The sequence below is a fragment of the Chaetodon trifascialis genome, chromosome 15 (genome assembly GCF_039877785.1).
Source record: "Chaetodon trifascialis isolate fChaTrf1 chromosome 15, fChaTrf1.hap1, whole genome shotgun sequence".
NCBI classification, from domain to species: domain Eukaryota; kingdom Metazoa; phylum Chordata; class Actinopteri; order Chaetodontiformes; family Chaetodontidae; genus Chaetodon; species Chaetodon trifascialis.
In genome coordinates, this window is record NC_092070.1 from 12646929 (window position 1) to 12674287 (window position 27359).

General features: G+C 43.5%; 3 protein-coding genes and 1 pseudogene across 17 annotated transcripts in view; 2 read left to right on the top strand and 2 right to left on the bottom strand.

Moving 5' to 3' along the window:
- The window catches only part of cacna1aa (calcium channel, voltage-dependent, P/Q type, alpha 1A subunit, a), a 78488-nt gene extending 71659 nt beyond the window's left edge, over positions 1–6829 (bottom strand). For all 14 annotated transcript variants that reach the window (XM_070980718.1, XM_070980714.1, XM_070980713.1 and 11 more), the window contains exon 1: positions 5096–6829. In XM_070980718.1, coding sequence (XP_070836819.1) covers positions 5096–5421 — 326 coding nt within the window. In that variant the 5' untranslated portion in view covers positions 5422–6829. The remainder of the gene's footprint in view (positions 1–5095) is intronic.
- A 6550-nt stretch (positions 6830–13379) lies between these two features.
- On the top strand, positions 13380–15255 carry alkbh7 (alkB homolog 7). The gene is made up of 4 exons (XM_070981400.1): positions 13380–13782; positions 13919–14092; positions 14190–14314; positions 14554–15255. Exons 1-4 carry the CDS (start codon positions 13510–13512, stop codon positions 14672–14674), a joined length of 693 nt encoding a protein of 230 aa, XP_070837501.1. The 5' UTR covers positions 13380–13509; the 3' UTR covers positions 14675–15255.
- On the top strand, positions 15044–17145 carry LOC139343201 (GDP-L-fucose synthase-like; annotated as a pseudogene).
- A 4122-nt stretch (positions 17146–21267) lies between these two features.
- Positions 21268–25937, bottom strand: gtf2f1 (general transcription factor IIF, polypeptide 1). 2 transcript variants are annotated; one of them, XM_070982055.1, is made up of 14 exons: positions 25880–25937; positions 25447–25509; positions 25268–25314; positions 24753–24825; positions 24335–24528; positions 23957–24127; positions 23636–23841; positions 23363–23507; positions 23063–23118; positions 22652–22783; positions 22460–22530; positions 22227–22368; positions 21997–22135; positions 21268–21847 (listed from the first exon to the last, which is right to left on the bottom strand). In XM_070982055.1, the coding sequence occupies exons 2-14, from the start codon at positions 25456–25458 to the stop codon at positions 21643–21645; spliced, it is 1593 nt and encodes a 530-aa protein (XP_070838156.1). In that variant the 5' UTR covers positions 25459–25509; positions 25880–25937; the 3' UTR covers positions 21268–21642. The 2 variants fall into 2 exon arrangements, with proteins under 2 accessions (XP_070838156.1, XP_070838155.1); XM_070982054.1 differs by having other exon boundaries at positions 23063–23121; positions 25880–25925.
- Positions 25938–27359: the final 1422 nt, after the last annotated feature.

Sequence of the window (27359 nt, forward strand, 5' to 3'; positions counted from 1 at the left end):
ATTTCATATCGAGCTCATTGTTACTAGACAGCTGGAACATATATTGACTACCTCTCCATTTACAACAGCGGGGGAAAACACACATTAGTGTATGCTGATGATGCAAACAACACCATACGGTGTGTGAGTGTCATGTGTATGTGTGAGACTGTTTATGTCCACTCTGGGGTGCTAAATTTAGTGTCCTACAGAGGTGCATATTAAGAACTCAGCTGACACTTGATACATTGAGGTATTACATGGTTTACTCTCAATCAAGTGTATGGCAAAGGATGCGCATTAGACAAGGTCAAATGCGCATTTAGGGTCAGAGGTCAGTCGGACTAGTAATGGAGATTTCATTTCTAAGGTCCTATAGAATGACCCTTTTAGTTTCAACTTTCCCCCAGCATGTAATATGATGTGCTACGTCTGAGCACATTATAAGAAGAGTACAATTGCAATGTGTGTTATAATCCATGCCCTGTCAAATAGTTCTGAGGCCAAGCTCGGATTTGAATCAGTTTTCATTGTACATACCAATACCAATCACAAATTATCTCTCCTCCCCCGACAGAAACAGTAAGTTTAAACATAAACACTGACGCTCGGGGTAACATTTAAGCTAGTCTCCGAAGTTGAGTGGCGTTAAATCAGTGAAATGTTGCTAACCGGGTGTTGTAACAGTTACCTCTGGTCCAGCGTCAGTGTCTTCATCTGAAGTTTGTCTTTGACTGAGAGAAGTTGGGTTTGGGTGTACTTTGGAAGTAGCCTTAGACGCTAACGTTAGCGTTACCCATTTCTCCTCATCTGCGCTAGCCGATACTTCGACACCAGCGCACGCGTCACTGTGGTAAATTGCTCGCGACGTTTCAGGAGCGTATTGTTCATGGTATTGTCGCAAGCTGTTTTTCGGATTGCAGCAGCGCTGCACACTGTCGAGAACGACATTTTATATATATATATACACATGGGATTTGATTCGATTTTTTCGGAAAAGAGGAATGTTTTAGTTGCATATGTCATGGTGCTCGGAGAGGTAGCAAGAGAGGGCGGATCACACACAACCACATACTCCATGGAAGGACAAACAAAAGTATACAGTTACCGTAAATAACCAAGTACAAGCCAGTTTTCAGAAAATGAGTATCACCGACTGCAATGGCTCACAAGGGTGGAAAACTTTTACACGATTTAACAGTCATTCATTGAGGGTGAGACGCTTCGTAATGATTTTAAAAAGAAGATATGGAGAGATTTATGTAAATTATGTTGACGTACCTGTGTTGCAATACATTCATTCATAACGAGATTCTAAGGCTGCGTTGTATGAACACTAATGTGTGTCTATGGTTCAGTATGTTTACTAAACTCAGTGAGAAGGATAAATATGGATATTAATTGTGTTTTTGTCTACCACTTGTTTAAAAAAAAAACAACACAACAGCAGCACAGTAAAAGGCCTGCATTCTGTAATGCTAATTCTAATTAAACAGCCAAATATCTGTCTACTGTATCTAAATGTGGATGTGAGAGAATAGTTATTTATATGGTACTCCCATGGGTCCAGAGTCAGTTCACAACTAAATAAAGCTGCGGGTCATCATTCTGCTGAATAGTGAATCCACTGAGAGTCATAAATCTGGTGAATCAAAAAGCTGTTTGAATCTCCATTCAGTGAAACATCAGTCAGTTTGCATCTGGTAACACTTCTGTTGGCTGCAGGTTCTAATGAATCAATCACAATTCCTCTGTATTTCAACGAGCTGTACCATTAATATTTCTGAGCTCTTTTCTTGAAGCAGTCAGTGAAGGCCAATTGGCAAATACTGTATTACCACTGAGAAGAAAACCTCTTAAAATTAGGGGTGTGATGGGGGATTGCTAGCATGGATGTGGTGAAATGAAAGATCTGGATCATGAAAAAAGGGTGGAGGTTCGAATGCAGCATTTTTAAGGCATGACACACCTGCAAAATGTAACAGGATAGGGGCAACATTACGTTTTTTTAAATAAAGCCCAAATGGCCACCGTGCCCATTGATGCTGACTGTTTTTGGGGGTGTCACTCTGAGGATTATTTGCTGGCAATGTTGTACTGCATGCTAGGAATGAGTTTGAACAGTGCAATGGACCTTCACTTACCCCAACATCAATTTTCGGTCCGTTATTTGAATATTAAAGTTTGAATAGCAGCCATGTTACTTTAGCACAGTTCAGTTTTGCTCATTTTAGTTTGGTTTGGATTGAGCCAGTCGTGCCAAAGCACATCAGTTGATGAGAGACTGAACATCTTGACACAGTCCACAGTGATGCAATGGGGTCTGGAGTTACCTGAGATGACCTTCTGATTGATATCGGCATTGTCATACTATGTCCTGCAGAGTGAGGACTTTCTCAGAGGACTCAAGCTTTTGCACTTTAGGTCATTTAAGGATCTCGTCCATTCACAGGACAATTAAACATGAATAAGGCAGAAATAACTCAATCCTTAACAATAAATGGGTGATTTAACACCTGATTACTACTGAGACCATTTCAAGAGATGCAGTGGGTTTTGTCTTTGAAATATTGATTGAATGAGATTATGCAAATGTCATTTTGTTCGTTCTTCAGCCTAACTAACTAGCCTCAGCTTGGTTAGTTTTCAAGCCACACAATAATGTCATCTGTATCTCCAACTTACTCAGGATTGCCCACAATAGACCAATAACATATACAGAGGATTGACAGTATACCATGAATGTATTCCCTGGTACACCTCACAATTTAAGACAATACAATAAACACCAAAACCACAAAGCACAGCCTCAGAAATTACCAACACATTCAATCAACACCCTGAGACAGTCTCAACAAATATTAAACATTAGAAACTTCACAGAGGTAGGAGTTATTGCAGAGTTATTGTGTTGGATTACATTAGATTGTACTAGTGCTGGTGTTGCGACATGTATACCTGAGACAATGCAAATATCCCACATACATAGAAATCTTGACATTAACTGATACAGTTCTACATCCAAAGCTATTTAAAGAATAGATTCACCTATTAGAGTTTTATCAGGAACAATGCTTCATAACTCATTCATTTCATAGCTGTGCTCAACACACATTGCGCTACTTCTATATGTGATCACAATTACTGTAAGCTACAGTCTCATTTACGGTACTTCAGCCTTATTCTTTGGGCTTTTTTCACCAGACCCTCAGTGAAACATGCCCTTTTTCACAGCAGACTACTTTTCACGGACGGAAAAAAACAGGTGTTACTAATAACATTTTTGACGGCTCTGCGATATTCATGTGTCCCATTAAGCCATCAGTGTGACAACGAGCCAGCATGCGCATTACCAAGACCCTGAAGCAGCTACATGGAATTCTGTGCTTTTTCTACTGTGACATGCCAAAATGTTTTCTGTAAAAAAGGTCTATTGCAGGTCTATCTAGTACAGGGAAAAACTATAGCTTCCTGTGCTTCCTTACGGCCGTAAATGTTGGATGCTCTGGAAGAAATCACCAGGAGGCTCTCTGCCATTGGAGCCTTATTTCTTGCCAGTATTGCTATCTATCTCAGTTTTCCTTGCTCACAAGGAACACATGCTGACTAATAACCAACATGACACCCCAATTCCAAAACATTTTGTTCAATATTAAGAAATCCACCATTTGAAAACATTGCACAAGAGACTAGTTTCATTCAAAATAAATGTACGACTTCATAAAAGAGTTTAGAGTTTTAAAATTGCGTAATCGTAATTTGGAAATCAAATCTCTGAATGTACAACATCAGATTTCCTCCACACGCTCGCTCTCTCTGACTAACACACGTCTGTCATTTGGATGGTGAATAGACATGATTCAGAGGCACTGTAAATAGCTCCTGCATTTCACCAGAGCAGCCCAATTAGTGTGTGTAGTTATATCACGGCTCAAGCATCAGCATGGATCAATACAATCATTACTCCAATTTCCCCACTTGTCATTAACACTTACACAGAAACTTACTTTCACATTTGCATGCATTCACACACACACGAATCCTGCAAATGAAAATGCTGAAATCACTCGCTATTTCTCTCCAGAATGGTGCAATATGTGCTGGTTTCATGAAAGATGGAAATGCTGGGAAATGTTGGAAATTTAACACTGTCACAATGAGTGGATGTGGTACATGCACACAACCACGCACGCTCGCAGGCACACACATTTTGAAATGGTGGCACATTCATCCAGTGACACCTGCATCTTGTGTGATTAGGAGGAGGCTCAAAATGGGGAAAAAATTAAATGGTGTGTCAATGCACAAGTGAATAGCCGACTATACTCACACTTACATGCTTGCTCTCTCTCTCTCTCTCTCTCTCTCTCTCTCTCTCTCTCTCTCACTGTCACACACACACACACACACACACACACACACACACACACACACACACACACACACACACACACCATATCTAAAAAGACACCTGCATCATGCCAGTATGGGAGCTTGTGTGCATCACTGCAAGGATGCACATACACACACATATTTTCATCTCTCTCTTGGTCTCCCCCCGTTTCTCTATACCCGCGAGAGGCGCTGGGCCTATGCTGCACATGCTGACATCAGCAACCAGCAGCGCCCCCTAGACACCCCCCAATCACCACCACCACACACACACACACACACACACACACACACACACACACACACACACACACACACACACAGAGAGAGAGAGAGAGAGAGAGAGAGAGAGAGGAATCGTATATCAAGCAAGTTCCACGCGACTGTGACATAAAATTACTAACAAATGTGACTGATGGTGATCAACAGCCTCATAAAAGGGGCCACTAGTGGACGCCCCCCTCCTCTTGATTAACTATAAATTACATGTCCAGCATTTCCTCTGTCACCTCCTGTAGTCTATACCCCACATGCGCTTGCATGGATGCATCTGTTTGTTACACCTTTGTCATTTGGACTTCATTTAAAGCCTTTAACTCGTGGAATGAGAACAAAACTGTGAACCATTCGATCAGACATATGTCCACACAGTAGGCCTACCTGATCCCCGGGCAAGGCTACAGTAGCATATTTTACTCACTGTACAATGCAAGGTAAAGGATATGGCCATTCGGTGATCTTTTTGGCGTATTTTCTGACGAAGTTGTCCTCACTGAAAATGAACAGTGAGCGGTTGACAGTGAAGCAGTTCTGGCGCACGGGAATGGGGTTATAGAGGGCCATAGTCCGGGCTCTCTGCGCCATAGACTGCTTGTACATTCTCTGCGCCCCGGGCCCCCCGGGTGGCCCGTGTCCATGGCCGTGTCCGTGGCCGTGTCCGTGACCGTGTCCATGAGGTCCTCCTTGCCTGCTACCACCGCGGCCGCCCGGGCCCCCTCCGCCGGGCCCCCCGCCATACCTGGCCGGTACCTCATCTCCAAACCGCGCCATTCTGTGGACACCGAAAGCCAATCTTCACGAAGCAGTGGAGAAGGAGACCAATGCTCAGCTGTGCAGCCACACAACATTACATCCCATCTGGATCAGAACGTCTCATATGTACAACGGGTTGTCTTGTAAGCTTGTGCTGAACACCTGCAACCGGCGAGCAGTTTATGCTGGTTTTAGCAGACGAGGACGCCCATGTACCGTCTCTTCTCTGTGCGTCTCTGCCAACGGCCAATTGTGGGTGTGAGGAAATTAAATGTGTGGTCGGTTGGCTGACTGGTTGCACTGTAGGGTTGTTCCGTGGGGTGTCTCGGTCTTAGTTGGTTCTTATGTCCGTGTAAAGCAGGCTTCGCCCCCAACATGAAATCATGGGGAGACTGTAGCGAGTTAACATGAATGTTTCATGTTCTCCATGGTTCATGCCTGTATCAGAGCGCACCACAGCCTCCTGCACCTTTCTGGACGATTTATTTTTTTGCTCTCATGACAGCATGTAATGACAATCTAAACGCCTCTTATATCACACAGGCCTCAATAAATCAGATTGTCGAAAATAAATCTGAAAATAATTAACAGCCTATAGCGACGGCTGTCAGCGGCGTTCAGCTTGGCATTTTGGAAACGGTCGGTCGCGTTTCCGATGACTTAAAAGGCATTGAAAAGGGAAAAGCTACTATTATTTATTTATTTTTGAAACATCCGCAATGTTTGGCACAGTGTGTGGCAATAATGTGACTCCCGCCACCTTACAGTTGTTTTACCAGTGCGCTCTGACAAGCCTTGCGACCAGGAAAATGGTGACATTTGTCATTAATGAATCGAATTTCAGAGTTCAGTCTCGAGCAGAAAGGAGAAAGAAAAATACCGTTTTCCTTTGAAATGTCTGTGTCATCGCTGTCGAGCGCCGTAGATGAAATAATTTTCTCAAACGAATCCAGTAGCATCCTCCCTCGTTGCAACCATCATCTTCTCTCCGTCACCTGCGCGACCATCCAGAAGCTGAGCAAGGGACAAACGGACGGCGTCGTCAAAGACAAGGGTATGACGGCCGCTTCTCCGCCGTCTTACACCCTCTCATGATCTTGGTTTGGCTGTTTGAGGTGCAGCAGTGCCGAGAAAGTCCTTCACCATCCCCGCCCCGAAAAGTCTACCTTCGTCCGCACTGATAAGCCCAAATGTCCTGGCAGAGCGTCCTTCCTCTCTCTCATTGGAGTAGGGTAGAGCGCTCCTCTCGGCCTCCTCTCTTCGTTCAGCGACCCCGAGGGGAGGAGGAGATGGACAGACGGACGGATAGATAGATGGATAGGTGAATGGAAGGAGACACACATAAAAGGGAGGGGACCGGCTGTTTCTTTGGAATTCAGACCGGAGTTTGCCTGTATATTTAATAAATGGCACCGCGCGCGGAATCGTTGTCTTTCAGTTTGGGGGAAGTATGATGCTCGATTCTGCAGCAGCAGCAGCAGCAGCAGCAGCACATGACGCACGCAGCTCGTCCAACTTCCAGACGTATGTCACTGGCAGAGAGGATCGTGTATCGCCTGTTTATTCAAAGGTGCTCCTGGCTGTAGCCCAAGTGGAGCCCTCAAACCGTCCAGTTCCCAATCGGTTGCAAATAATGCGTAAAATAGCCTGATGGCTTAGAGGCTGAGGTGACACAACAGCATGCCGTGTTTGTCACTTCGTTCCATCTTTGTACATGTGTGTTTCATAAAGACCCAGTAAGTGTGCTTATTTTAGCTAGAGAGGAGGGGTGTTGGCATCATGCAGCTCGTGCAAAGATACAGCTGCAACCCAAGCTGACAATGACTGCGCGCACACGGGCGCGTGAGGAGAGTAAATGTGCGTCAAAGTGTGCGCGCGCGAGTCTGTGAGTGTTTGTTAGGGAAGGTGGAGGGGGTGGGGGGGTGGAGGGGGGAGGCTATTCTTAGCAACAGACATTTGGAAATTAATGGACGAAGAGAGCTCTTTCCTCCCTCCCTCCCCGAAACCGAGTCGAGGATCCTCTCCTCTCCTGTCCTCGAGGCTTTTCTCAAAGCTCCACCAAAACACTGGTGCCCGTTCAAGGTGCGACCATATGCTTTGCGCCAAAGCCCACAACGATTCCCCGTGACTTAACACAGAGTACACAAGGGCAACGTGGATGGACAATAAGAACTGCAGTCTTTCTCTTTCTTTCTTGTCACACAATGAAATAATCCCATGCGGATTTCCAAACCTGTCGTCTCGTAGGTAAAACATGTCAGTCTTTTTTGCCTTCAGCGAAACCAATTTCAAACTGAAATCTCCAAAGATGCAGTTTCATTCGGAATGCCGATGGTGTTTTCCACCGTTGATTGTGCAGGGTGATTTTATTGGATTTTCTGGTTATGGAGAACAGAGATGGCAATTTGTGGTCTCATATACAATGCATGCCATGAGTCACTCACAACTGCACTGTGAGCAAACGCTACGTTAAGCCCCCCGGGAAGAAGAGAGGAAGGCTGCAGCCCACAATATCACAGGACAGCATTCTCTTAATCTATTATGTGACCTAATTGATTGACTCCAGAAATAGCCGCCTCTGTGAATGGGAAATGATAGTACATATACAGATTTAAGGGTGACCGGGAGAATTAAATCACCTCTTCGAGAGATTGAAGCAGGAGACACATTGCACGTGCGAACGCCGATCGATAACAGCGCGACCTTAAACGTCTATACGATATGTCAGAGAGGGATCGTTTTTGCTTTGTGTCCGCTTGAGCTCGGCTTCCGGCCGCGCGAGAGAGAGAGACTGACCCCACCGCAAGGGCATGCAGGAAGAAAAAAAAATGTAATTCCTGATCATTACCGAAGAGAGAGAGAGAGAGAGAGAGAGAGAGAGAGAGAGAGAGAGAGAGAGAGAGAGAGAGAGAGAGAGAGAGAGAGAGAGATTAAAAAACCAATCAAAACATCTCAATACACGCACCCTAATAAAATCATGTTAGTTCTTGGGATGGGATAGGATCAGATCAGATCAAGAATACCACTGCCATCAGCTGACTGTATGGAAATGTGCTATACTGCTTGCCTGACTGGTCCCAGTTAAGGACCATGGACAGCGCCACCCTGTTAGAACCACGGAGAGCGCCTCATGGAGTCAAAGCAGCATTGAGAGCAAAGTGGATTGTTGGGGTACCTGAAACCATAAGTACAGGATTATGTGGCGGCTGCAGGGGGGGCTTGAGGGGTGACTCCCATGCTGCAGTTTGCCGTGGTCCCGTGGTCTCTTCTGACCCTTGAAAGCGTGTGTATGTGTGTGAGAGAGATATACATATTAGAGCACTTTACTGCATTAACATGAAGGATAAACAAGCCATCAAGATATTAACACCATAAAAACTTCAAGATAAATCATGAATAAGAGAAAGATGATTAGCAAAGGAATGTATAAGATGCTGCCTGTGTGCCTGTACAGTACAAATACTGTAAATACTGCATCATAGTTTAGGAGGGTAACACTTTATCATACAAGGTTTAGCCCCTTGCTAGTTTATGGCTGTTTTACATTTGAGTGATGTTGCACTTGTTACAATGGGTGTGTTGAAATGCAGAGACTCTGTAGTTTGTTACACACAAACACACAGCTGTTTAAAAAATCTGCAAAAGCCGAAAAGCAACTCATGATGCAGTGAGTGGATATGAAAACGTGTTTCATTCTTGCTTAAAAAGAATGTATTCCAATATTACAGCCTGTTATATCATGTGCATGCGTGTGTTCACAAACGTGTGTGTTTACACTTGGGTGTGATGATCTGTGAAATTATCTATTGCCCTTCAGAGTTGGAGCCTTTGAGGAGCAGCAGCCTTCTGTCCAACCCTGTTATTCCACACAGTCAGCGCAAGAAGCACTGAGGAGCAACAGCTCCAAGGCTGCCCATGTATAAAACATTGTTACCTCACAAGAACACACACACTGTGGCTCGCTATAGGATAGATAGAGATACATTACAAACTGTGTGTATTTATAGCATATTTGGCTGGGAAAATGAATGCTACATGATTGCCTATCTTTGTTCTACGGCAGCGTCTGTGAGGGAGTAACCAGCGTTTAACACAGACTGAAACCACACTCCATAATATTTTCTTTAAGACAGGAGTATACACACATATGAACACTGACCCACTATTGAATGTACAAGTTCTTAATAGGTTTAAGTTGATAATGGTTTCAGGGGAACACAGGCGGACCAAGATGTTTGGCCTCTTCGTACAGGCCACCGTGACATTAAGGCTGTAAATCTTTACTTAGTCCTTTACTCTGGACTACCTGTTGAGCTCTACAATTATGCCAATGCTCATGCCTTTTCAACAGAATGCACAGGATATAGGCTATTTCAGAAATAATGTGTGATTAACTTCAGGTGACATTTTACATTCTTTCTAAAAGCTAAAAGACAACCACATCTTCTAAAGTTAATGTTTGGAAATGAATAACAGTACTGAGAATTATTTGTTACCACCCTGTTAGCAAAAGTATGTTAAGACTCTGGTACCCCTATATTTTGCACATTAAATAAATCACTAAATCTGACAGAAGCATCGTCACCACCATGACAACATGATTAAAAACCATTTATTCCATCTCTAGAGTTTAAAATTGCTCAGATTGTTCTCTGTTGTTTTTCTTTCTCAGTCAGATGTTCAAATAGTGGGTAGCTGTGAGGCTGGTGCTCTGAGGCGAGGGCCTAAAAAGGAGTGTCGTGACTCAATGATTCATAAGACTGAATAATTCAATGGCTGGATGCATGTAGAGCACTCCGCCCCTGCTGAACCCAGTCCTCCACAGACCCGATGCAGACTTACATGTAAACATCTGCACGACTGGTCCACATTATACACAACAAACTGTGGTTAACAGCCAAACATCAGTTAATGACATACTACAGTATGTGTTAAAAATGCTGTTCTGCCGCTGTCGTACCAGAGTGAAAAGTAAGATAAATGAAGATAAAAATGAAGTGTCCAGCCACAGGGAAACTGGGTCAGATGATTTAGTTTAGTTTAACATGTAGTCTGGGTCTGACCAGCAAAAAAGCAGCATAAGAGACGGTTTATGGCAAACACACTACACCAAAATTGATGCAAGCTTTAATGGATAATGGATCATATGGTAAATGAGTAGAGCACATGCACATACATCACGTACACGCAGGGAAGAGCTGGCAGCACAGCCAATTCACCGCCAGTGACAGAGCCAGACGTGGAGGACGCGGAGCGTATGGGAAGCCATACATTCATATGCAATGCTCCCACATCAGGAAAGACCTGGGAGGGGAGTCATGAGCTGAGCTTGCCATGGTGTGTGTAAGTATGCTATCAGCAAGAAAGGGAGATTCTGCAGTGATGGCTTCAGCTTCTCCTTAGACTGGTGATGGCTGTGGAAGCCCATGAGACAGACTGGTTGACAAGACAGACAGAGACAGATTCACAGCTAGACAACAGCCACATTTTAACTTTCGCTGCTTTCTCCCTCTGTGTGCATCCTAACGTCTACCTCACAGTAAGTTTAACTTACTCACTGGTTTATTAGTTCACAGTTGTCACCTAGTCTGACTTACAATTGTTGAAAAGTGACATGATTTGAGGCAATTTACCAGATTTTGAAGAGACTTTGACGTGTAGAATGAGTGGATTTGTCCTTTAAGTTTGTCATCTCACACCTTTTCCCTTCTCCCTTACATTTTTAAACAAAGATATAGTATGTGCCACACCAGTGTCGAGCTATTTGTGCCTCTCTAAATGAGAGCTAAAATAACATCCATTCAATTTTCCCAATTTTATGATGCATAAAAATCTTTAGATTAACATACGGCATTCTAACTTCTTGGTGCTTACCACTGTGCAGTAATGGCAGACAGGTTCCACACGTGTACCATCCACACTGACCACTGCCAAGTGTTTTCCTGGCTATTTTCAGTCTAACTGCATGATTCAACAGAAGGCATAATGATGCCTCCAGGACAGGCTGACCGATGATAATGCAGTGAATCGTAGAAGCTTTAAATGAGTGCACCAACTGGGAATTAGAATATGAACCCAAAACACTCATCATGGCTGGATGAATGTAATGCTGGGGGCAGCAACATGGCATCCAACAATGAAATGGGCATCACATCAGTTTGTGTGTGTGTGTTGGAGGAAGGTGGGGTGGGGGGGGAGTTAGTCTCATTGTGGATGCTCACTGACCGAGACCAACAGCCGGCTCACAGAAGGAGCTCTAATAATCACTGTATATATGAAGTGGAGGTATTTGGATGTGCATGTTACATGTATAGGCTCTTGCTCACAAACAAAAATGTGCGTGTGTGTAAGTAGACCAAAGTGCAATAAACAAGAATACACCCACATGAGGAGTATTCAGCTGCTGAAATAAGCACAGTGCATTTTTAAACATCTAGAAATATCAACCTCGTAATAAGTAGGTTAACAGAGCTGGTCCTGCACAAGCAAAATCTTATTTCTCCATCTGTTTCTCAGTCTCCTGCTGGCTCCCTGACAGTCACCCTGTCTTAGATCTGGTGCAGAATTTCAACACCAGTTTTAAGTTTCACAGATTGTGATGCGAGGATGAAGGATAGGCCTCGCTTTCCTTTTATACCGATAGTTCACAAATAAAAGTTTTTTCTGGAAACAAAGCAGAAGAGGGAGCATGAGAGAGGTTGGCAACCTGTGCTTATCGGTAAATAGGCCAACATTTTTTTCTGGGGGAATCTCTAGTGAGCATGAAGTCACTGCTTTATCTGCTCTCAGAACTCTTTTCTGTCTCCCTCTCTCTTCATACTCCATTTCTTTTCCAACCTTTAAAACGCTTTATGGAAGTTCCTCTCTCACCTTTACTATGCAGGCTCCAAAGGTGCACAGAAAATCCAGAATATTGTATTTTTTTCTTGTATTATTCAATTTATTTATTTATTTTTTTTTACCTCTCCAATAATTTCTGAAGGTATTTTGTTTCTCAGTTTTTTTTATTTTTAAATTATACAAATGCCCTTATTTACTTAATTATCATTCACTATCATTCATTACTGTATTTTTTTTCTTGTCTGATTATGATGGAGACAGCACTAAAGCATGATATTAAGTGAACAATTAAGTTATTAATAATTTAGAAAATAGTGAAGTAATTAATCTGGACAAAATCAAGCACTGTCTTCACCATTTAATGCATTCCAATGACCAGCAAAATAACATTCTTGTTGAGTGCATTTACATACTTGGCAGTGGCTAAATTCTAAACACCACTTCCTCTCTGAATGTTTTACTTTGGAAGTTTTCACCAGATGTTGCCGCAGCTGGAGTGGATAGCAGGCCTGAGTGCATTTATAATCATGAGTGTCCACTGCCCTCCAGTGGTCAGCGTGAAGAACTGCAACATCCGCATTCACTCCTTCCACCGTGTTGCCATTCTTCCCTTTGTGCGTTCATATCCCAAAGCTATGAGAGCAAGAGAGCAAAGAGAAGCCTTGGACTCAGTAACCTTCTTTTGTGGCTGAGCATTGCATGCAAGCCTGGAAGCTTGCACATAAAGATAATATACAAACAGATATATTGAGGCAAGCTGTTGGCCAGTAATACAATTACTTTTAAGGATCATTATCAATATTAGACCATGAGTAATGAGTAAATTGTAGAGAAATAGACTACATCTATGTCCTATCAAAGCTAACAAGTCCATAGCCTACACGGGGTGTCATATAAAAACCAGACCAAGTGATATAATATAATATAATATAATATAATATAATATAATATAATATAATATAATATAATATAATATAATATAATGTACAACAACTATTTGCAAAGATTTTCTACACTCAACTCAATATTTAGAATGCAAACAAGAAAGTTTCAAAGGTTTTAATAACTCAGTTACACCTTTGGCAGAGAAACCCAACATCGCTGATGCGCTTTACCGCGGAAAGACTACACCCCCCAGAATGCACTGCGCTTTCAATATGGCGTCCCACATAGCCGTTTGACTTCTGTCAACAAGCCCAAAACGCAACTTAAGTGAAGTAAAAGTGTAGTGAGGTCGGCCAATAGAATAATATTTCAGACAGGAGGATGAAACTGCTGCTGACAGTGTTAAAGGGAATCCATAAACCAGCTGTTTACGTCAGTCACCGGCGCTGTCTGAGCTCCTGTGCCAGCGGCGGCCTGTTACCTCACAGCGATGAGCCTCTGATCGTCGGGTCAAGCCGGGAGCTCGTGCAGAGACTGGGCTCGCAGGTGGAGGTGAGGACGGCCTTCATCACTGAGGAGGAGGAGCGGGCCTTTCTGCGAGAGCTGGAGTCAGGCCTGAAGAAGAAACGCTACGAATTCGACCACTGGGACGATGTGAGTCAGGTTCATGATCAACGCGAATTAACGCGTAAAGGTGCACCTTAAGTTGTGGGGGTTACAGATTACACATTTTATGATTCATTTATCCCAATAGACTTTGATTGTGCCGTGTTCACTTCCCCACATTTAGGCTATTCACGGGTACCGAGAGACCGAGCGCGTGAGTTGGGGGGCGGCGTGCGAGGAGGTCCTGAATCGTGTCCGATCTGCAGCGTTTCCTGAGGGTAGTCCACTCCTCGGGCCTGTGCACATTCTAGACCTGGACAAGACTGGCTACATCAAGCCTCACATTGACAGTGTCAAGGTGGGTCCCTCTTTCTTTTTCCCTGCATGAGCAGTGCCGCATACAATCAGCTGTGACCTCAGCTGTGCTTCATGTCATTCTCTCTGTCATTTTTCAGTTCTGTGGGAGCACCATTGCCGGATTGAGTCTTCTGTCAGACAGTATCATGCGCTTGGTGAAGGAGGATGCCGCCAACGAATGGCTGGACCTGCTGCTGCCCCGACACTCCCTCTATATATTGAGGTACAGCATATACTGCACTTGACTCAAATCATGTATATGAATATAAAAGATCTGTACTGCGACGCAGGGCTGATTTGCTGAAACTGTAGCTCTACTACAGGATGAGCAGCAATCAAAGGCAGTGAGTGCACATACAACCAACACATATGTCCTGACAGGGAGTGTCATACTCTGCTGGACACCTAACGACATCTAACTATAACCTCATGTTTCATCCTGTCCATTTCACACCCATGCAGGAACGAGGCCAGATATAACTTCACTCACGAGATCCTGAAAGACGAGGAGTCTGTGTTCAATGGACAGAAAGTTCCTCGGCAGCGCCGCATCTCTGTCATCTGTCGGAACCTTCCGGACTAAATCCCACCTCCACTCAGCTTGGACTTGAGCAGATAACAACCTGAATTTAGAGGGTTGTGTCACTGATGTCCATTAAGATATTAAAACTGATATTCCTAATGTTTTTGTTTAATTAACATTTTGTTTAATATTTAATTTAATATTATTGTTATATACCTATCTATGATGAAGTGTCCAGGACATTCACTGTAATTGAGGCACCCTCCATACTGATCTGTTTGTCTGACAATAATCAACAGAATGAGCCTTTTATTATCAGACTTTGTTTATCAGAGCATCTTTAAGGTTTTGCAATGGCTGATTTAAATTAACATGTTTTTGCACAATCTTCCACAACAACTGCACCATGCTGGCTTTAGTTTGAGCATCATGTCAGTGATCACTCACTGCTGGAAAGGATGTCAACTCTAAATGTATGAAATGCTTGTTTATACATGTTGGTTTCACATTAAAAGTTAAGTTGATTCTGAATCATGTTTTTATGTATTACCATCACAGTGGTGTGTTCCTCTGCTTCTGTGTAATACAGAGTCTGAATAATTTCCAAATCAAATTAAAGTGAAGTTGGATGCAAGAAAGGTTCTTTTTGGTTCTGGGTCTGAGTTGGTGGGCAAAGCCATTGAGCATGTGGTGCAGCAGGAAGGTGGGAAACTAGAAGGAGAAGAATGGATCTTCCTCCATGAAGAGGGCACTGACCTTGTGTAAGTTGCTGCAATCATACTCTTTTGACCTCTTTTAGCTGTACCTGCAAATAGATTAGAATAATATAACACATATAATATAATCGGAAGTTGATTTTTGTGTCTTTAAAAAAAAATTCCACTGATAATATTGCAAATTGTGTTGGATGGGAAGCTCTTGCTTAACATGCTGTCACACTGTATCTGTTCTGCTGCTGCCTGTCAGTCTACATCACCACTCCTGCCACCATGCTTTGCATCTTCTATGCTGACTTGGAGTGTTGCCTGTCTGAGTCTTTCTCGTCTTCTTTATGCTCACTGGAGGAAACATCATGCAATTGTGAAGCTATTGTGGCAAAGTTACACTAGCGACAACTACTGCATTCATTCAATTGTTAAAAGGAAAAAATGCTGAGCATGTACGCCTTTGTTCAGCTACAGCCTCATTTATGCACTCAGATATAATGTTTATGTGTTAGCTTTCAATGAGTCTACTCTGCTCCACTGGTAGAGCATTAACAGCCTTGCTCAGAGGTACCTCAGAAGTTGCTGATTCACTTTTCCTATCCAGACTTACCCAGTGTGCACAGAGATTCAAACAGGCAGCCTAAAGTTACAAAGCCCCTTTTCATACCTGTATTTTTTTCCAACCTCTATCCAATGTGGTGTTGAACAGAGATGTTGGGCAGATGTTGGTTCTATAGTACATTAGTGATCCACCACAACTGCCTGAAATGCAAATTGTAAATGGTTGTATTTTACACTACTGTCTATGGGAAATTTCTACACTGTCCACAGAGGGACAACATCAAAATCAATGACAATGTCCTGCAAACAGCTCACGAGATGGGCGTCACCAAGGTCATGTCTTGCCTGTCCAGCTGTATCTTCCCTGACAGAACCACATACCCCATTGATGAGACCATGGTGAGTCTTCTTTTCTTTTTTGGTCCTCTGAAAAGGAATGTATTTTTAGTTACATCTTGTCTTATTTTTAGGTTGATTCAAGCTTAATTTCAGGGAGCTTTATGGGTTATTTGTTGGAACGACTGTCAAGCTGTGAATTGAGAAAAATGAATCAAATATAGGAACACAAAATGATCTATCACTGACTGGCTCAGATTTCCTGCCAGTAATGGTCAGAACACAATGTTGCAACAGCACATCTGTTTAACTTTATCTGCACTGTAATTCTCCACTCTGATAGATACATAACGCACCACCTCATGACTCAAAGACTTACAACTCTGTGTTTACTGCTGGAGGTGGGAAGTGCAAAGTGTGAAACACCGGCCATGACAGAGGGGGAACAAACCACCATGAACTCCTGCAGACCTGAATATGTCTGATCGCTCTGCTGTGTGTGTGTCCGTGTGTTGACAGGGCATACTTCCAGCAGCACGGCCGGCATTACACAGCCGTCATCCCGACCAATGTGTTTGGTCCCTATGACAACTTCAGCATTGAAAATGGTCATGTGCTGTCAGCGCTCATTAACAAGATGTACAAAGCCAGAAGTGATTAACTCTCAATACACACACACAAATGTTAGCAGTGAATAACACACACACACACACACACACACACACACACACACACACACACACACACACACACACACACACACACACACACACACACACACACACACACACACACACACACACACACACACACTCCGAGCATCTGTGTTTTTTCTCAGGACTTGGGCCTCTTATCATTTGGGTCCTGAGAGAATATGAGGAAGTTGACCCCGTCATCCTCTCTGGTGGGCACAGCGCTGGGCCCTAAACACAGAGGCACAGTCTCACGTGCACAGCTTATCCTGTCACTGTTGGTTTCTTTTCAGCAGGTGAACTCAGCTAATTAACTTTTATTTTCACCTCGCAATGTCATATATTGACATTTTTGTTGCTCTTGCCCTGAGACATGGGATGTTTTACCGCCTGTCTGAATAAATGACCGAGTTAATTAAATCGAGCGCCCGATTTAGCTTAAATGTGCGCACGTTTTAGCATCTCGTGCGCTCGATTTAATATCTTGTGCGCACAATATATATATATATATATATTTCTATTTCTATTTCTATTTCTATTTCTATTTCTATTATATTTTTAGATTTTTTTATATATTATATTCTATTTATATTTTTCGTGGCACTTTAGGGGCTCCGTAGGATATTGCTAAGATTATATGCAAAACTCGTTTTTGAGGATGAAAATGTTTTTTGTTCTTGAGCAACTGTTTTCCTTTATTTTTCCAAATAGATTCTTGTTTTGGTATTAATTCCAGTTACATTATGCTGTATGCAGCCTATTAAGGTCAAAGCCCACAGTTAAAATCTGGTATCCCCTTGATGCCTGACATTTGACACCACCCTGTCTGATGGCCAGATGAGGAAGACAGCCAGTAACGGCAAACTAAGATGCTACCTCCCCACGGCTTCACCTTCACACCCGAAAGTCAGAATTCACCAGGGGAGGACTCGGACAAAAAATCGTCCCTGGCATTTTGGACCATACCAGCCCACCACATTCGATAACGCACACCTTTTCAGTCTTTTCGGTCTCTTGAATGTGTACACCAACTGTGCAACTCTTTAAAGCCACGTACCTTAAGCCATGCAATGAGTTGACAGGAATCAGTGAGAGTGGAAGTGGAAACACTTCCAAAAAGTCTAATTTATTAACATTACAAAAAAGTACACTCCACCACTCCATCACAGTAATGGACCTTTAAGCAGAATTCATCATATTGTGTGTACCTATGTGTTTCAGGGAGGAAGAAAAGAGAAAGAGAAAGAATAGAGATGAGAAATGATGGATCAGATGCTAACTCTTCCAAGAGTAGTACTCCATAAATTGTGAACTAACCCAGTCCAAAAGGTTGAATGTAGCTGAACTCCTGAATGAACTTTGAACTCTGTGTATGTATGTTTGAGAGAGAAAGCAAGAGAGATTTAATTATTGGTCAGTCTTCAAGATAAAAATAGCAGTGTAGAAACTAGAGAGAGAGAGAGAGAGAGAGAGACCCATCTAGTGTCAGTGAATTTGATAACCTATGGAAGTTGTGTGGAGGGCTGGTGGGTATGAACAAGCTCTTGCGCTGACTTTTTTTTTTTTTTTTTTTTTCGAATGCATTATGCCGGCTAGACTAAAGCGACTGGTCTGGTATTATGGGCTGGTCAGACGAATATTTAAAATAAATAAAAAGAGGCCGACTATCGACCCAAATAGCACGTCGGCCCACCAGGAAAATGCCCGCTATGCCAGATGGTCATCCCGGAATTCCCACAGACCCCTAAGCGCTTCAGCAGACCACCACACAGACACGGTAAAGTTACCAGCAGGAGAAGACGACAGAGGAAGCAGACTAATATGTCGGATATTATCTTATCATGGGTTGAATTTTGCGCACGAGGCTACACTGTTGCTTTGTTTGACCTTTGTTTTTATGTCAGCCGCAAAATATAAAAACTACAATTTCAGAAATTTCCCCAAGGAGGAGCTCATGCCCCTCTCGGCTGCGTATGGATTGGCTTTGGACTATTAGAGGTGGACGTAATCGATCCATTATTTGGAATTGAGTTTGCGCTTGCACCGGCTTCTTAGTGACAACGTAAGATACTGCATGCTGCACTGTAGCAGCAGCAGCACACATGAAGATCCGTCCTTTGCAGGAAATATCCGCGTCTACTGGCACGTTATGATGAGAGCGTCCTGTCAGAAGAAGTGCAGGGCGCAGGTCCCCCTACAGGTATCTGCACTTTGCGCACTTCAGGGTGAGACACTCTGTTTAAGGACACCTTATATCAATACATCATACCCGTATCTTCATCATCACCCCTGACAAATGTTTCAAAACTAAAATTATTTAAATTCTGCACAGAACATACTGTACAGCAGTGGTACCGGTCCGTGGGCCATTTGGTACCGGGCCGCACAGAGAGACACACACTAATGATGATGATAGTAATAATAATAACAACAACAACAACCCGAGCCGGGATCCGACCCGGTATCTGACCCGGGACACCGACACACTAATAATAACAATACCAACAACCCGGGCTGGATCCGACCCGGGATACACACTGACGATGATAACAGCTGGGCCGAGTCAGCTTGAATTAAAGGCATGATCTGGGATCAGGATCTGACCCGACACACACACACACACACACACACACACACACACACACACACACACACACACACACACACACACACACACACCAATGATAATAATATCAACAACCCGGCTGGGATCCGACCCGGGAAACACACTGATAATAATGATGGTAACAGCTGGGTCGAGTCAGCTTGAATTAAAGGTATGAATCAGTTTTTCAGCATCTGACCCGGGATCCGATCCAGTACCTACCCGGGTCCGACCCGGAACTTTCCCGGATCGGTCTAGAATTTACCCAGGTCGGTGAATTCCGGCAATGTCCTGGGAAATTTCCGGGTCGGTCCCGGTAAAGTCCCGGGAAATTTCCGGGTCGGTCCCGTGTAAATTCCGGGTCGGTCCCGGTAAAGTCCCGGGAAATTTCCGGGTCAGTCCCGGGTAAATTCCGGATCGGTCCCGTGCAAGTTACCCGGATCCGACCCGGGACCAGACCCGGATCCAACCGGGACAAGCACACACTAATAATAGGAAAGCAGTCCAGTTTACCGCAGGTTTTACTGCATGTCCCTGTTCGATGTCGCTACCACCGCTGTCATCGGCCACGGGAGCTGATGAAGGCCCTGACGTGGCAAACATATCAGAAATTTTGCGCATTTGGCAGCGTTGGCTTGAAGAGCCAGGTTCTTCTTGTGTCGCAGTTTCTCTGCACCTCCTTTTAGTTTTCTCTCCATTTTCGAAGATCCTAACACATTACGTTACCGACGCAAATGAGGGGAAGTGTTTGATTGTGATTTGATTGTTATGATTGGGCGAGATGAGATCCGTCAAGTGTCAGTTAATTTAATAACCTATGGGCCGCAGACCAGCGTGTGTCGAGGGCCGGTCGGTGGTTATGAACAAACTCTTGCGCTGACTTTTTTTTTTTTTTTGCCGAATGCATTATGCCGGCTAGACCAAAGCGAAAGTGGTTGGTGTTTAACGATGTGACTGGGCCAGCCCAATGTCAATCGGCTGATCGACTGTCTGGTATTATGGGCCGGTCAGACCAATATTTAAAATTAAAAACAAGTGGCCGACTATCGACCCAAATAGCACGTCGGCCCACCGGGAAAATGCCCGCTATGCCAGATGGTCAGTCCGTCCCTGGAACTCACTGTACTCTCCATCTTTATGATAAATGAGTGCTGATGTTGTTTTAGCATTCTTCAGTTTTTCAATGTCAAAATCTCAAAATTCTGCATGCAAGAAAAATCTATAAAACACACCTTCTGTTTTTGACAATTTCTGTAATAACACATTGAAGGTGATGGCTTTCAAGCGTGGTAGGCTACAATAACAAAAAGCCTTGGTGTCAGACAAGTCTGTGCTGGTCAACACACAAATAAGAGCTTTGAATGAATATTTGCATGCACCCTCATCCTGCTGAAAGTGGTTGTTTTTTGTTATTTTTCTCTCCTTCTAGCTATAAATATGACCTGTGACTGGTTTGTGGCCAACTATGACAGCGCCTGCAAATGAAGTGACCAAACGCTGAGCTGAAAATCAACACCATTCTTTGGTTCTGCTTCTGCTATTAATGCTTTCTATATATTAAAAACTCTGTGTTTACATGGAGTTTAGCTGTTATTTTTTCCATTGAGTACACTCTCCTTAACCTTACCATTGATGAAGGGTGGGTGGCAGTGGTTTGAACCAAGATAAAGGTATCATTGTTCTGCTATCACCCCATGAAAACAAACTGTGCATGACAGATGGGACACAGAAGAAAAAAATCCTTACTCGGCAGCAGATTTTACATTTTATTAGAAAACTTTCTACTCCAAGAAAAACAAGTTTAAGACTTTCTTCAATTACCAAGCTCTAAGTTAAACTGTTCACACGTGGAGAGGAACCACACACACAGAGACCGAGCTGCTTTTCACTCAGCATGAACAAGGTTTCTCTCATTCACTGTCACACCTATGAAAAGCAAATTCAAGATGCTTGCCGAAATACTTTATGATAAATGCCTCCTGTGAAGACAGTTTCGACCTCTGATCCTGTGGCATGTCACCACCTGGACACAAAACCTCTCTTCCCTGTATACGCCAGGTTCACAAAAACACCCCATTACACTTTCAGCCTCTCCTTGTCTTCTCCACCGTCCCTCGCTTCCGTCGGTTATTCAGTGAGGTAGAAGTGCATTTTGTCATTCACGTTCTTGCGCTCTGGATTGAGGCGTTTCAGGATCTGTGCCAGCACATTGACAGTCTGCTCACTGCTCAAACCCGTGCGCTTGGTCTGGAACTTCTTCAGCAGGTCTTTGGTGGTCATCGGTTTACGGATCAGATACCGCCGGACCGCTTCCTCTGTTAGCTGCACATCACTGTGGAGGAGAAGAAATAAAGAGTTTTTAAGCAGTGAACAAAAGGAACTTTTTCTGTTTGGGCTTAAATTCACTTGTATTTTGATGTCAACTTGAACATGATTTGCAGTTCTCACAATAAATAAATAAATAACAATATTTCAACCAACCTCGAGCTTGGAGTGGATTTGCCTGATGGGGGTTGAGGTGTACTCTTCCCAGAGGGAGCAGGGCTCTGGCTGCTGGGCTCCATCTTCAGCCTTTTGGCAGCTGGTGAGTCAGTGCCAGAACCCTGATTCTGTCTCTTCCCTGTTGGGAGATTTAGTTAAAATGTAACAACAAAAAGAGGGACCTCAAGTTTCTCTATGTGTTTGTGGATTTGTGTTGTTCGACCACACACCTTGCTCCAGCTTGCTGGCAGCAGCACGGAGTGTGTTGGACGTAGAGGCAGAGTCTATGGACGGTGTCCCGGGGCGACTGCCAGTCCTGGAGCTGCCTGCGGAGCCACGCCCACCTCCGCGTTTCGGTGGCGTGCGTTTCTTCTGAGAGACGGATGGAAAGAGAGAGACGTTTGAGAAAAACAGTGAAAAAATGGAAATACAGAACCATTCACACAACACACACACTAATCACCATGAATAGAGCTGAGGCCGTCTCTCCCTCAATGTCGCTGTCGTCTGAGCTGTCGGACTCTCCGCTGCTGTCTGTGACACACAAATTCATACGACTGAAGTTAAACAGGAGGGAGCGTCATTGAACACTGCTCGTATTCATGAAGCCCTCAGTCAAGGGTGTGTATCATCAGACCGTCATCTGTCTCTGTACCTTTCTTCTTCTTCTTTTCCGTTTGGACTGGGGTTTTCTTTCCTTCCTCTTCTTCTTCCTCCTCTTTTGCTTCCTCTTCATTCTGCTTCTCCTCCTCGCTCTCTTCCTCGCTTTCAGACGCCTCATCAATTCCTATAAAAGGGCAAACATTTGGAAGGAAAACCAATACAAAGACACACCGATCATTCATCCAGTAAAACCCATGAGTCAGAAACATCAAAATGCACAGAAATATCAAAGACAACAACCAATATTATGGACAGGAACATGAAATTCCTCCCAGTCAAATCATTACTAGACCAGTGATTGTGCTCTACATTTTATTATCATACATTACATATGCAGAAAATAATCTGTCTTTTCTACATTTAGTAATTAACAGATCAGTAATGTTCACTGCAGGTGTCTGACCTTTAGGGAGGTCCTCTCCTTTGCTGGGTTTTCCCTTTTCTGGCTCTTCGTCTGAACTGCTTTTAGAAAACAAAACACACTCAGAAAGGAAGAAACTCAACACACACACACACACACACACACACACACACACACACACACACACACACACACACACACACACACACACACACACACACACACACACACACACACACACACACACACACACACACACACACACACACACACACACACACACACACACACCCCGTAGGGTCCATAAAGAGTCTTTGTGTGTAAGAATGCAAAGGATCTGACCTGCTTTCATCTGACATGTAATCCACCTCGAGACCCTCGTAGTCGCCGTCATCGCTGTCCTCTATGGCCTCGTCATTGCTCTTCCTCTTCTTCTTCTTCTTTCCTTTCCCCGTGTCTTTCTTCGCCTTTGTCTTGCTCTCTCCATCTGTCAAAAAAAAAACAAAAACGAAATGACACGATGTGTCTGTTAACTTGCAGGTTTATGATGTCATCATGTCCACTCAGCTGGCGCTGTTTAACAACGCTCTCCACCTTCAGCCCCTCTCTCCTCACCATCCCCCATACTGCTGTCGCTCTCATCGCTGCTCATCTCCAGGTCGTCTTCCAGGTCGTGAATACGCAAGTCGCCCCCTCTCCCACCCGTCTTCTTTTTCTTCTTCCCCGACTTCTCAGCCTCATCTTCATCATCCTCGCCACGCTCCTGCTCCCTGAAACGTCTCTGAAGCATGATGCTGAAGTGATTCACCACCTTGTTCCTTCTGTAAATGGACACACATGTCTGACAGTCAGTGTTTGACACAGCCAGGCCAGCTGCGTAAACTAAGACCTGTTTGCTTCTTCACTACATCCCTCCCAGTTCCTCCCCTCTCTCACCTTCCCCACTCCTCCTCAGCCTCCTCGGCAGTGAGCGTTCGGTGCTTGGCCAGCGGGGTGAAGTTGTACCAGCCATGTACAGGGAAAGCCTCGAAAGCTCCATCAGGACACTGTGTAAAGATGTAGTAGGATGCGTTTTCTGTCACTCCGCCCTTCTTTTGACCTTTGAACCTTACACAAACAGAGGGAGAAAGTATTGAAAATGCCTGCATATATTTCCAAAAACGTAGGTATTGTGAACTGACTGTGTAAATAATAACTCCTGCACAAAAACATGTCAGTTTCAACTACATTAAACATATGTATGTGTTCTGTCTGAATGTAGATAGCTTCAAAAGGACAGTGGAGCAGAGAGTGAAGAAGCGTCTCTGTCCCCACCTCTTGCCAGCCTTGCCGTTGACCTTGAGAATCCAGGGCTGATCCTCAACTTTGAACTCGCGTGTCACGATACCAAACTTCTTCCGCCGTGCTTCCTCGCGCTGCTTTTTGCCAAACTCACTCCCAGCTGCGCCTTCCTGTGTCTCTTCCTCCCCATATATCCGCCGAGCGCTCATGTCTCTTTCCATACGAGCCTGAGAAGGGAGAGGGAGACATTAGGACGTGTCAAATTGAAAGACAGCTGCTGTGGTCGCTAACTTAAGTTAGACTTCAGATTTTCTGTATTCTTTGATTTCTTTCTGTGCCTTTTTTAGGGCAATCGCGCTGCTTGCAATTTCTCTTTCAGTGGGACTCTGCCTAGTGGCGAGTGCAGCTCAGGCCATCAGTCACTTCGTAGACACACTGACATGAAGCCCACCTGTGTCCAAGATGAACAGTTGACTCTGTCTCCTGCATTGAAAGCCATGATGTTGTACTTCTTGCTGGTGTTTCTATGGAACAGACAAAGAGAAAGGCAACCAAAATCCTTTAACTTCACCTGTTTGTTCCTACAGAGAGTCACAGCCGGATCATACAAACTAACTTACTGCCGATAAACAAGTACATTCACATTAATGACATTAATGCTTGTAGTATAAACAATTCACCATGCAATCTAATAAGCCCATGTCTATTTGTAAAGGCAGATTTCAGCATGCATCAGTGTGAAGGGCATCAAAAAGGTTGGTACACATACACAGAATCAAAACCTGTCAAACAACAACAAATCACTTTGAAATGATCACTGCCTTCAGCAAACCCATGTGAACACAGAGGTGCTCCACATGCCCACCAAAGACAGAGTCCTAGCTTTGCCACAAAAATGATCTGTGGTTAGGCTTGTCCAGCTTGTCCTTCACTGTGGATATTTACATTTAAGACCATGATACTCACTTGGGGACTCGCACAGTGTATTCTGTGGCTGAGGAACTGCTGCTCCCCTGTGAGACAAACAGATTCAGAGGATTTTGGTTAGAGCATTCACTACAGTTAGCCTGACATACGTTTACAGCGGTACACACAGACTTCATAAAAGGCTGATTTTTGTAGTTGAGAGTAGCGTGAAAACTTACCAGTGAAGTCATGGTTGGTTGTCTCTGGATATTCTCACCACATCAACAGCTGCTTCAGGCTAGCTGGGTACACGATTTGAGAGGAGGCGTTAATAAGCTGAATGTGGTTAAAGAACACACGACATTGAATATATGTTTCCATAAATTGATACTAAAACAGCCAGGAAACGCAAAATAGAAGTTGATAATGTCCTTCACTGAGCGCAATTTTGTCAAAAGATTCTTGTACCGACGTTAGCGCCTGATGCTAAAATATACAAATGAACAACTCCTCTGCAGCTACTGCTAACCGTTACTCGGATAGCCCGTCTTTAAACTTACAAAGGGTTTGTGTTAAATGAAGGGACAAGTTGTGCACACAGATATATCGAGTATTAACACATTAAACAAAAAATAACTGCATAATATGTCTAAAACATCTTCGCTGATTTACCGGTGCGTGCAATCCTATTGTACTTGTTCCGTTCCTTAATATGGTCGACAGGAACTTTGTACTAGAAATAATGGTTCCTAGCAGCCCGCTCCAGCCTCCGCCTTACTCTGTTACGCTAACCGCTGTCCTCACGGGGCCTCGGTTCCGTGCTTTCACGAAAGCTTTACTGTGCTCACGGAAAGTATATAATTGTGACCACTATAGAGCAATGGCCAGTGCCATTTAAAACTAATTGATCTAGTTTCCTTTAGTCTGTGACTGCATTTTAAAAGAGCAAACCGGAAGTGTTACAATGCTATCATGTCTGGCCTAACACTCATACATCTAGTTCAATGGCCCCTACTTGACGTCTTCCTCAAACACTTGATGCTCTTGTACTGATGTAGTTACTCAATGTGACCGTTAAAGGGCAGCACACTCGTAATTCTAAACTAAGGAGAGGGAAAGAGAAAAAGACTCTTAAGGAGTTTATGACATGCAGACACTTGAGTAACTGAACGTGTTGCAGTTCCACTCTGTGACCACTAGAGGGTGTTAAAGCTTATGATTCTTGAACAGTGGGTTTTATATAATTTATAAATACTAACACTTGCTAAACTCATACTTTGGTGCTTTTATTCTAGACTAACATGTTTATTTTTAGATATTCAGAATTTCAATTGTTTTAACTGTTCCTGAGATACTGATGAATGTTCTTGACTCTGTTTGCACTAACACACCTGGAGCTCATACTTAATTTACTTACATACTACTCATACAACACCAACATCTGCATTGGTGTTTCAATTGATGTTGTTCAGATGTACAGTGTTTTTCAGCATCTGGGAAGAGACGGAAAACTGCAAATTCAATTGCAACTTGTCAAGAGTCATGTGCAAAGCTATTTGGTTTATTGTTTAAGTTGTGTGTCTTGTATTTTTACAGATGTTGATGAGTGTGTCAAAGATGCTGCTGTCTCTGGTCCTGATTCCAACTGCTCGAATTCAGTCAGATCTTACATTTGCACCTGCCCTGTATTTTCTTTCCTTGATAGATCATCGTTATAATAATCATCTATACAGTTTTCCCAGTTTTTTGAAATGTACTCAATTTTTTGACACCCCGTCTTCTCCCACTGAGAATAGATGGGCTATATAAGCTATTATCTGTTATATATTGTTAGTGATATGTGGAAACAATTTCAGATGTTTACGACATGAAATGATATAACGCAACGTGTTCATGTCACTGCAGAAAAACGGGTTTGTGTGCACCATCTCTGTAACTGTGTTTTGTAACTATTTCTATAAAGCTATGTCTAATGCCTGTCATCAGATCTGATTCGCCATGATATCATATGAAACAATTCACAGCATGTAGCGCCTAGGTTTACATTTTCCCACGCAAACTTTTGCAGTTATTAGCCAGTTAAAATGAAGCATTAGATTTTACTCTTAACTTTATATATTGTGGTTATGGCTGACACTGTGGCAGGATCAGC

Excerpts from the sequence above, each read along its gene's own strand:
- alkbh7 (XM_070981400.1), top strand. The coding sequence starts at position 13,510 with ATGAAACTGCTGCTGACAGTGTTAAAGGGAATCCATAAACCAGCTGTT. Across the intron at positions 13,783-13,918 it reads AATTCGACCACTGGGACGAT|GCTATTCACGGGTACCGAGA; the intron begins GTGAGTCAGGTT and ends CCCCACATTTAG. Across the intron at positions 14,315-14,553 it reads CACTCCCTCTATATATTGAG|GAACGAGGCCAGATATAACT; the intron begins GTACAGCATATA and ends ACACCCATGCAG.
- gtf2f1 (XM_070982054.1), bottom strand. Across the intron at positions 24,826-25,267 it reads TACACTGTGCGAGTCCCCAA|AAACACCAGCAAGAAGTACA; the intron begins GTGAGTATCATG and ends TCTGTTCCATAG. Across the intron at positions 23,842-23,956 it reads GCTGAGGAGGAGTGGGGAAG|AAGGAACAAGGTGGTGAATC; the intron begins GTGAGAGAGGGG and ends GTCCATTTACAG.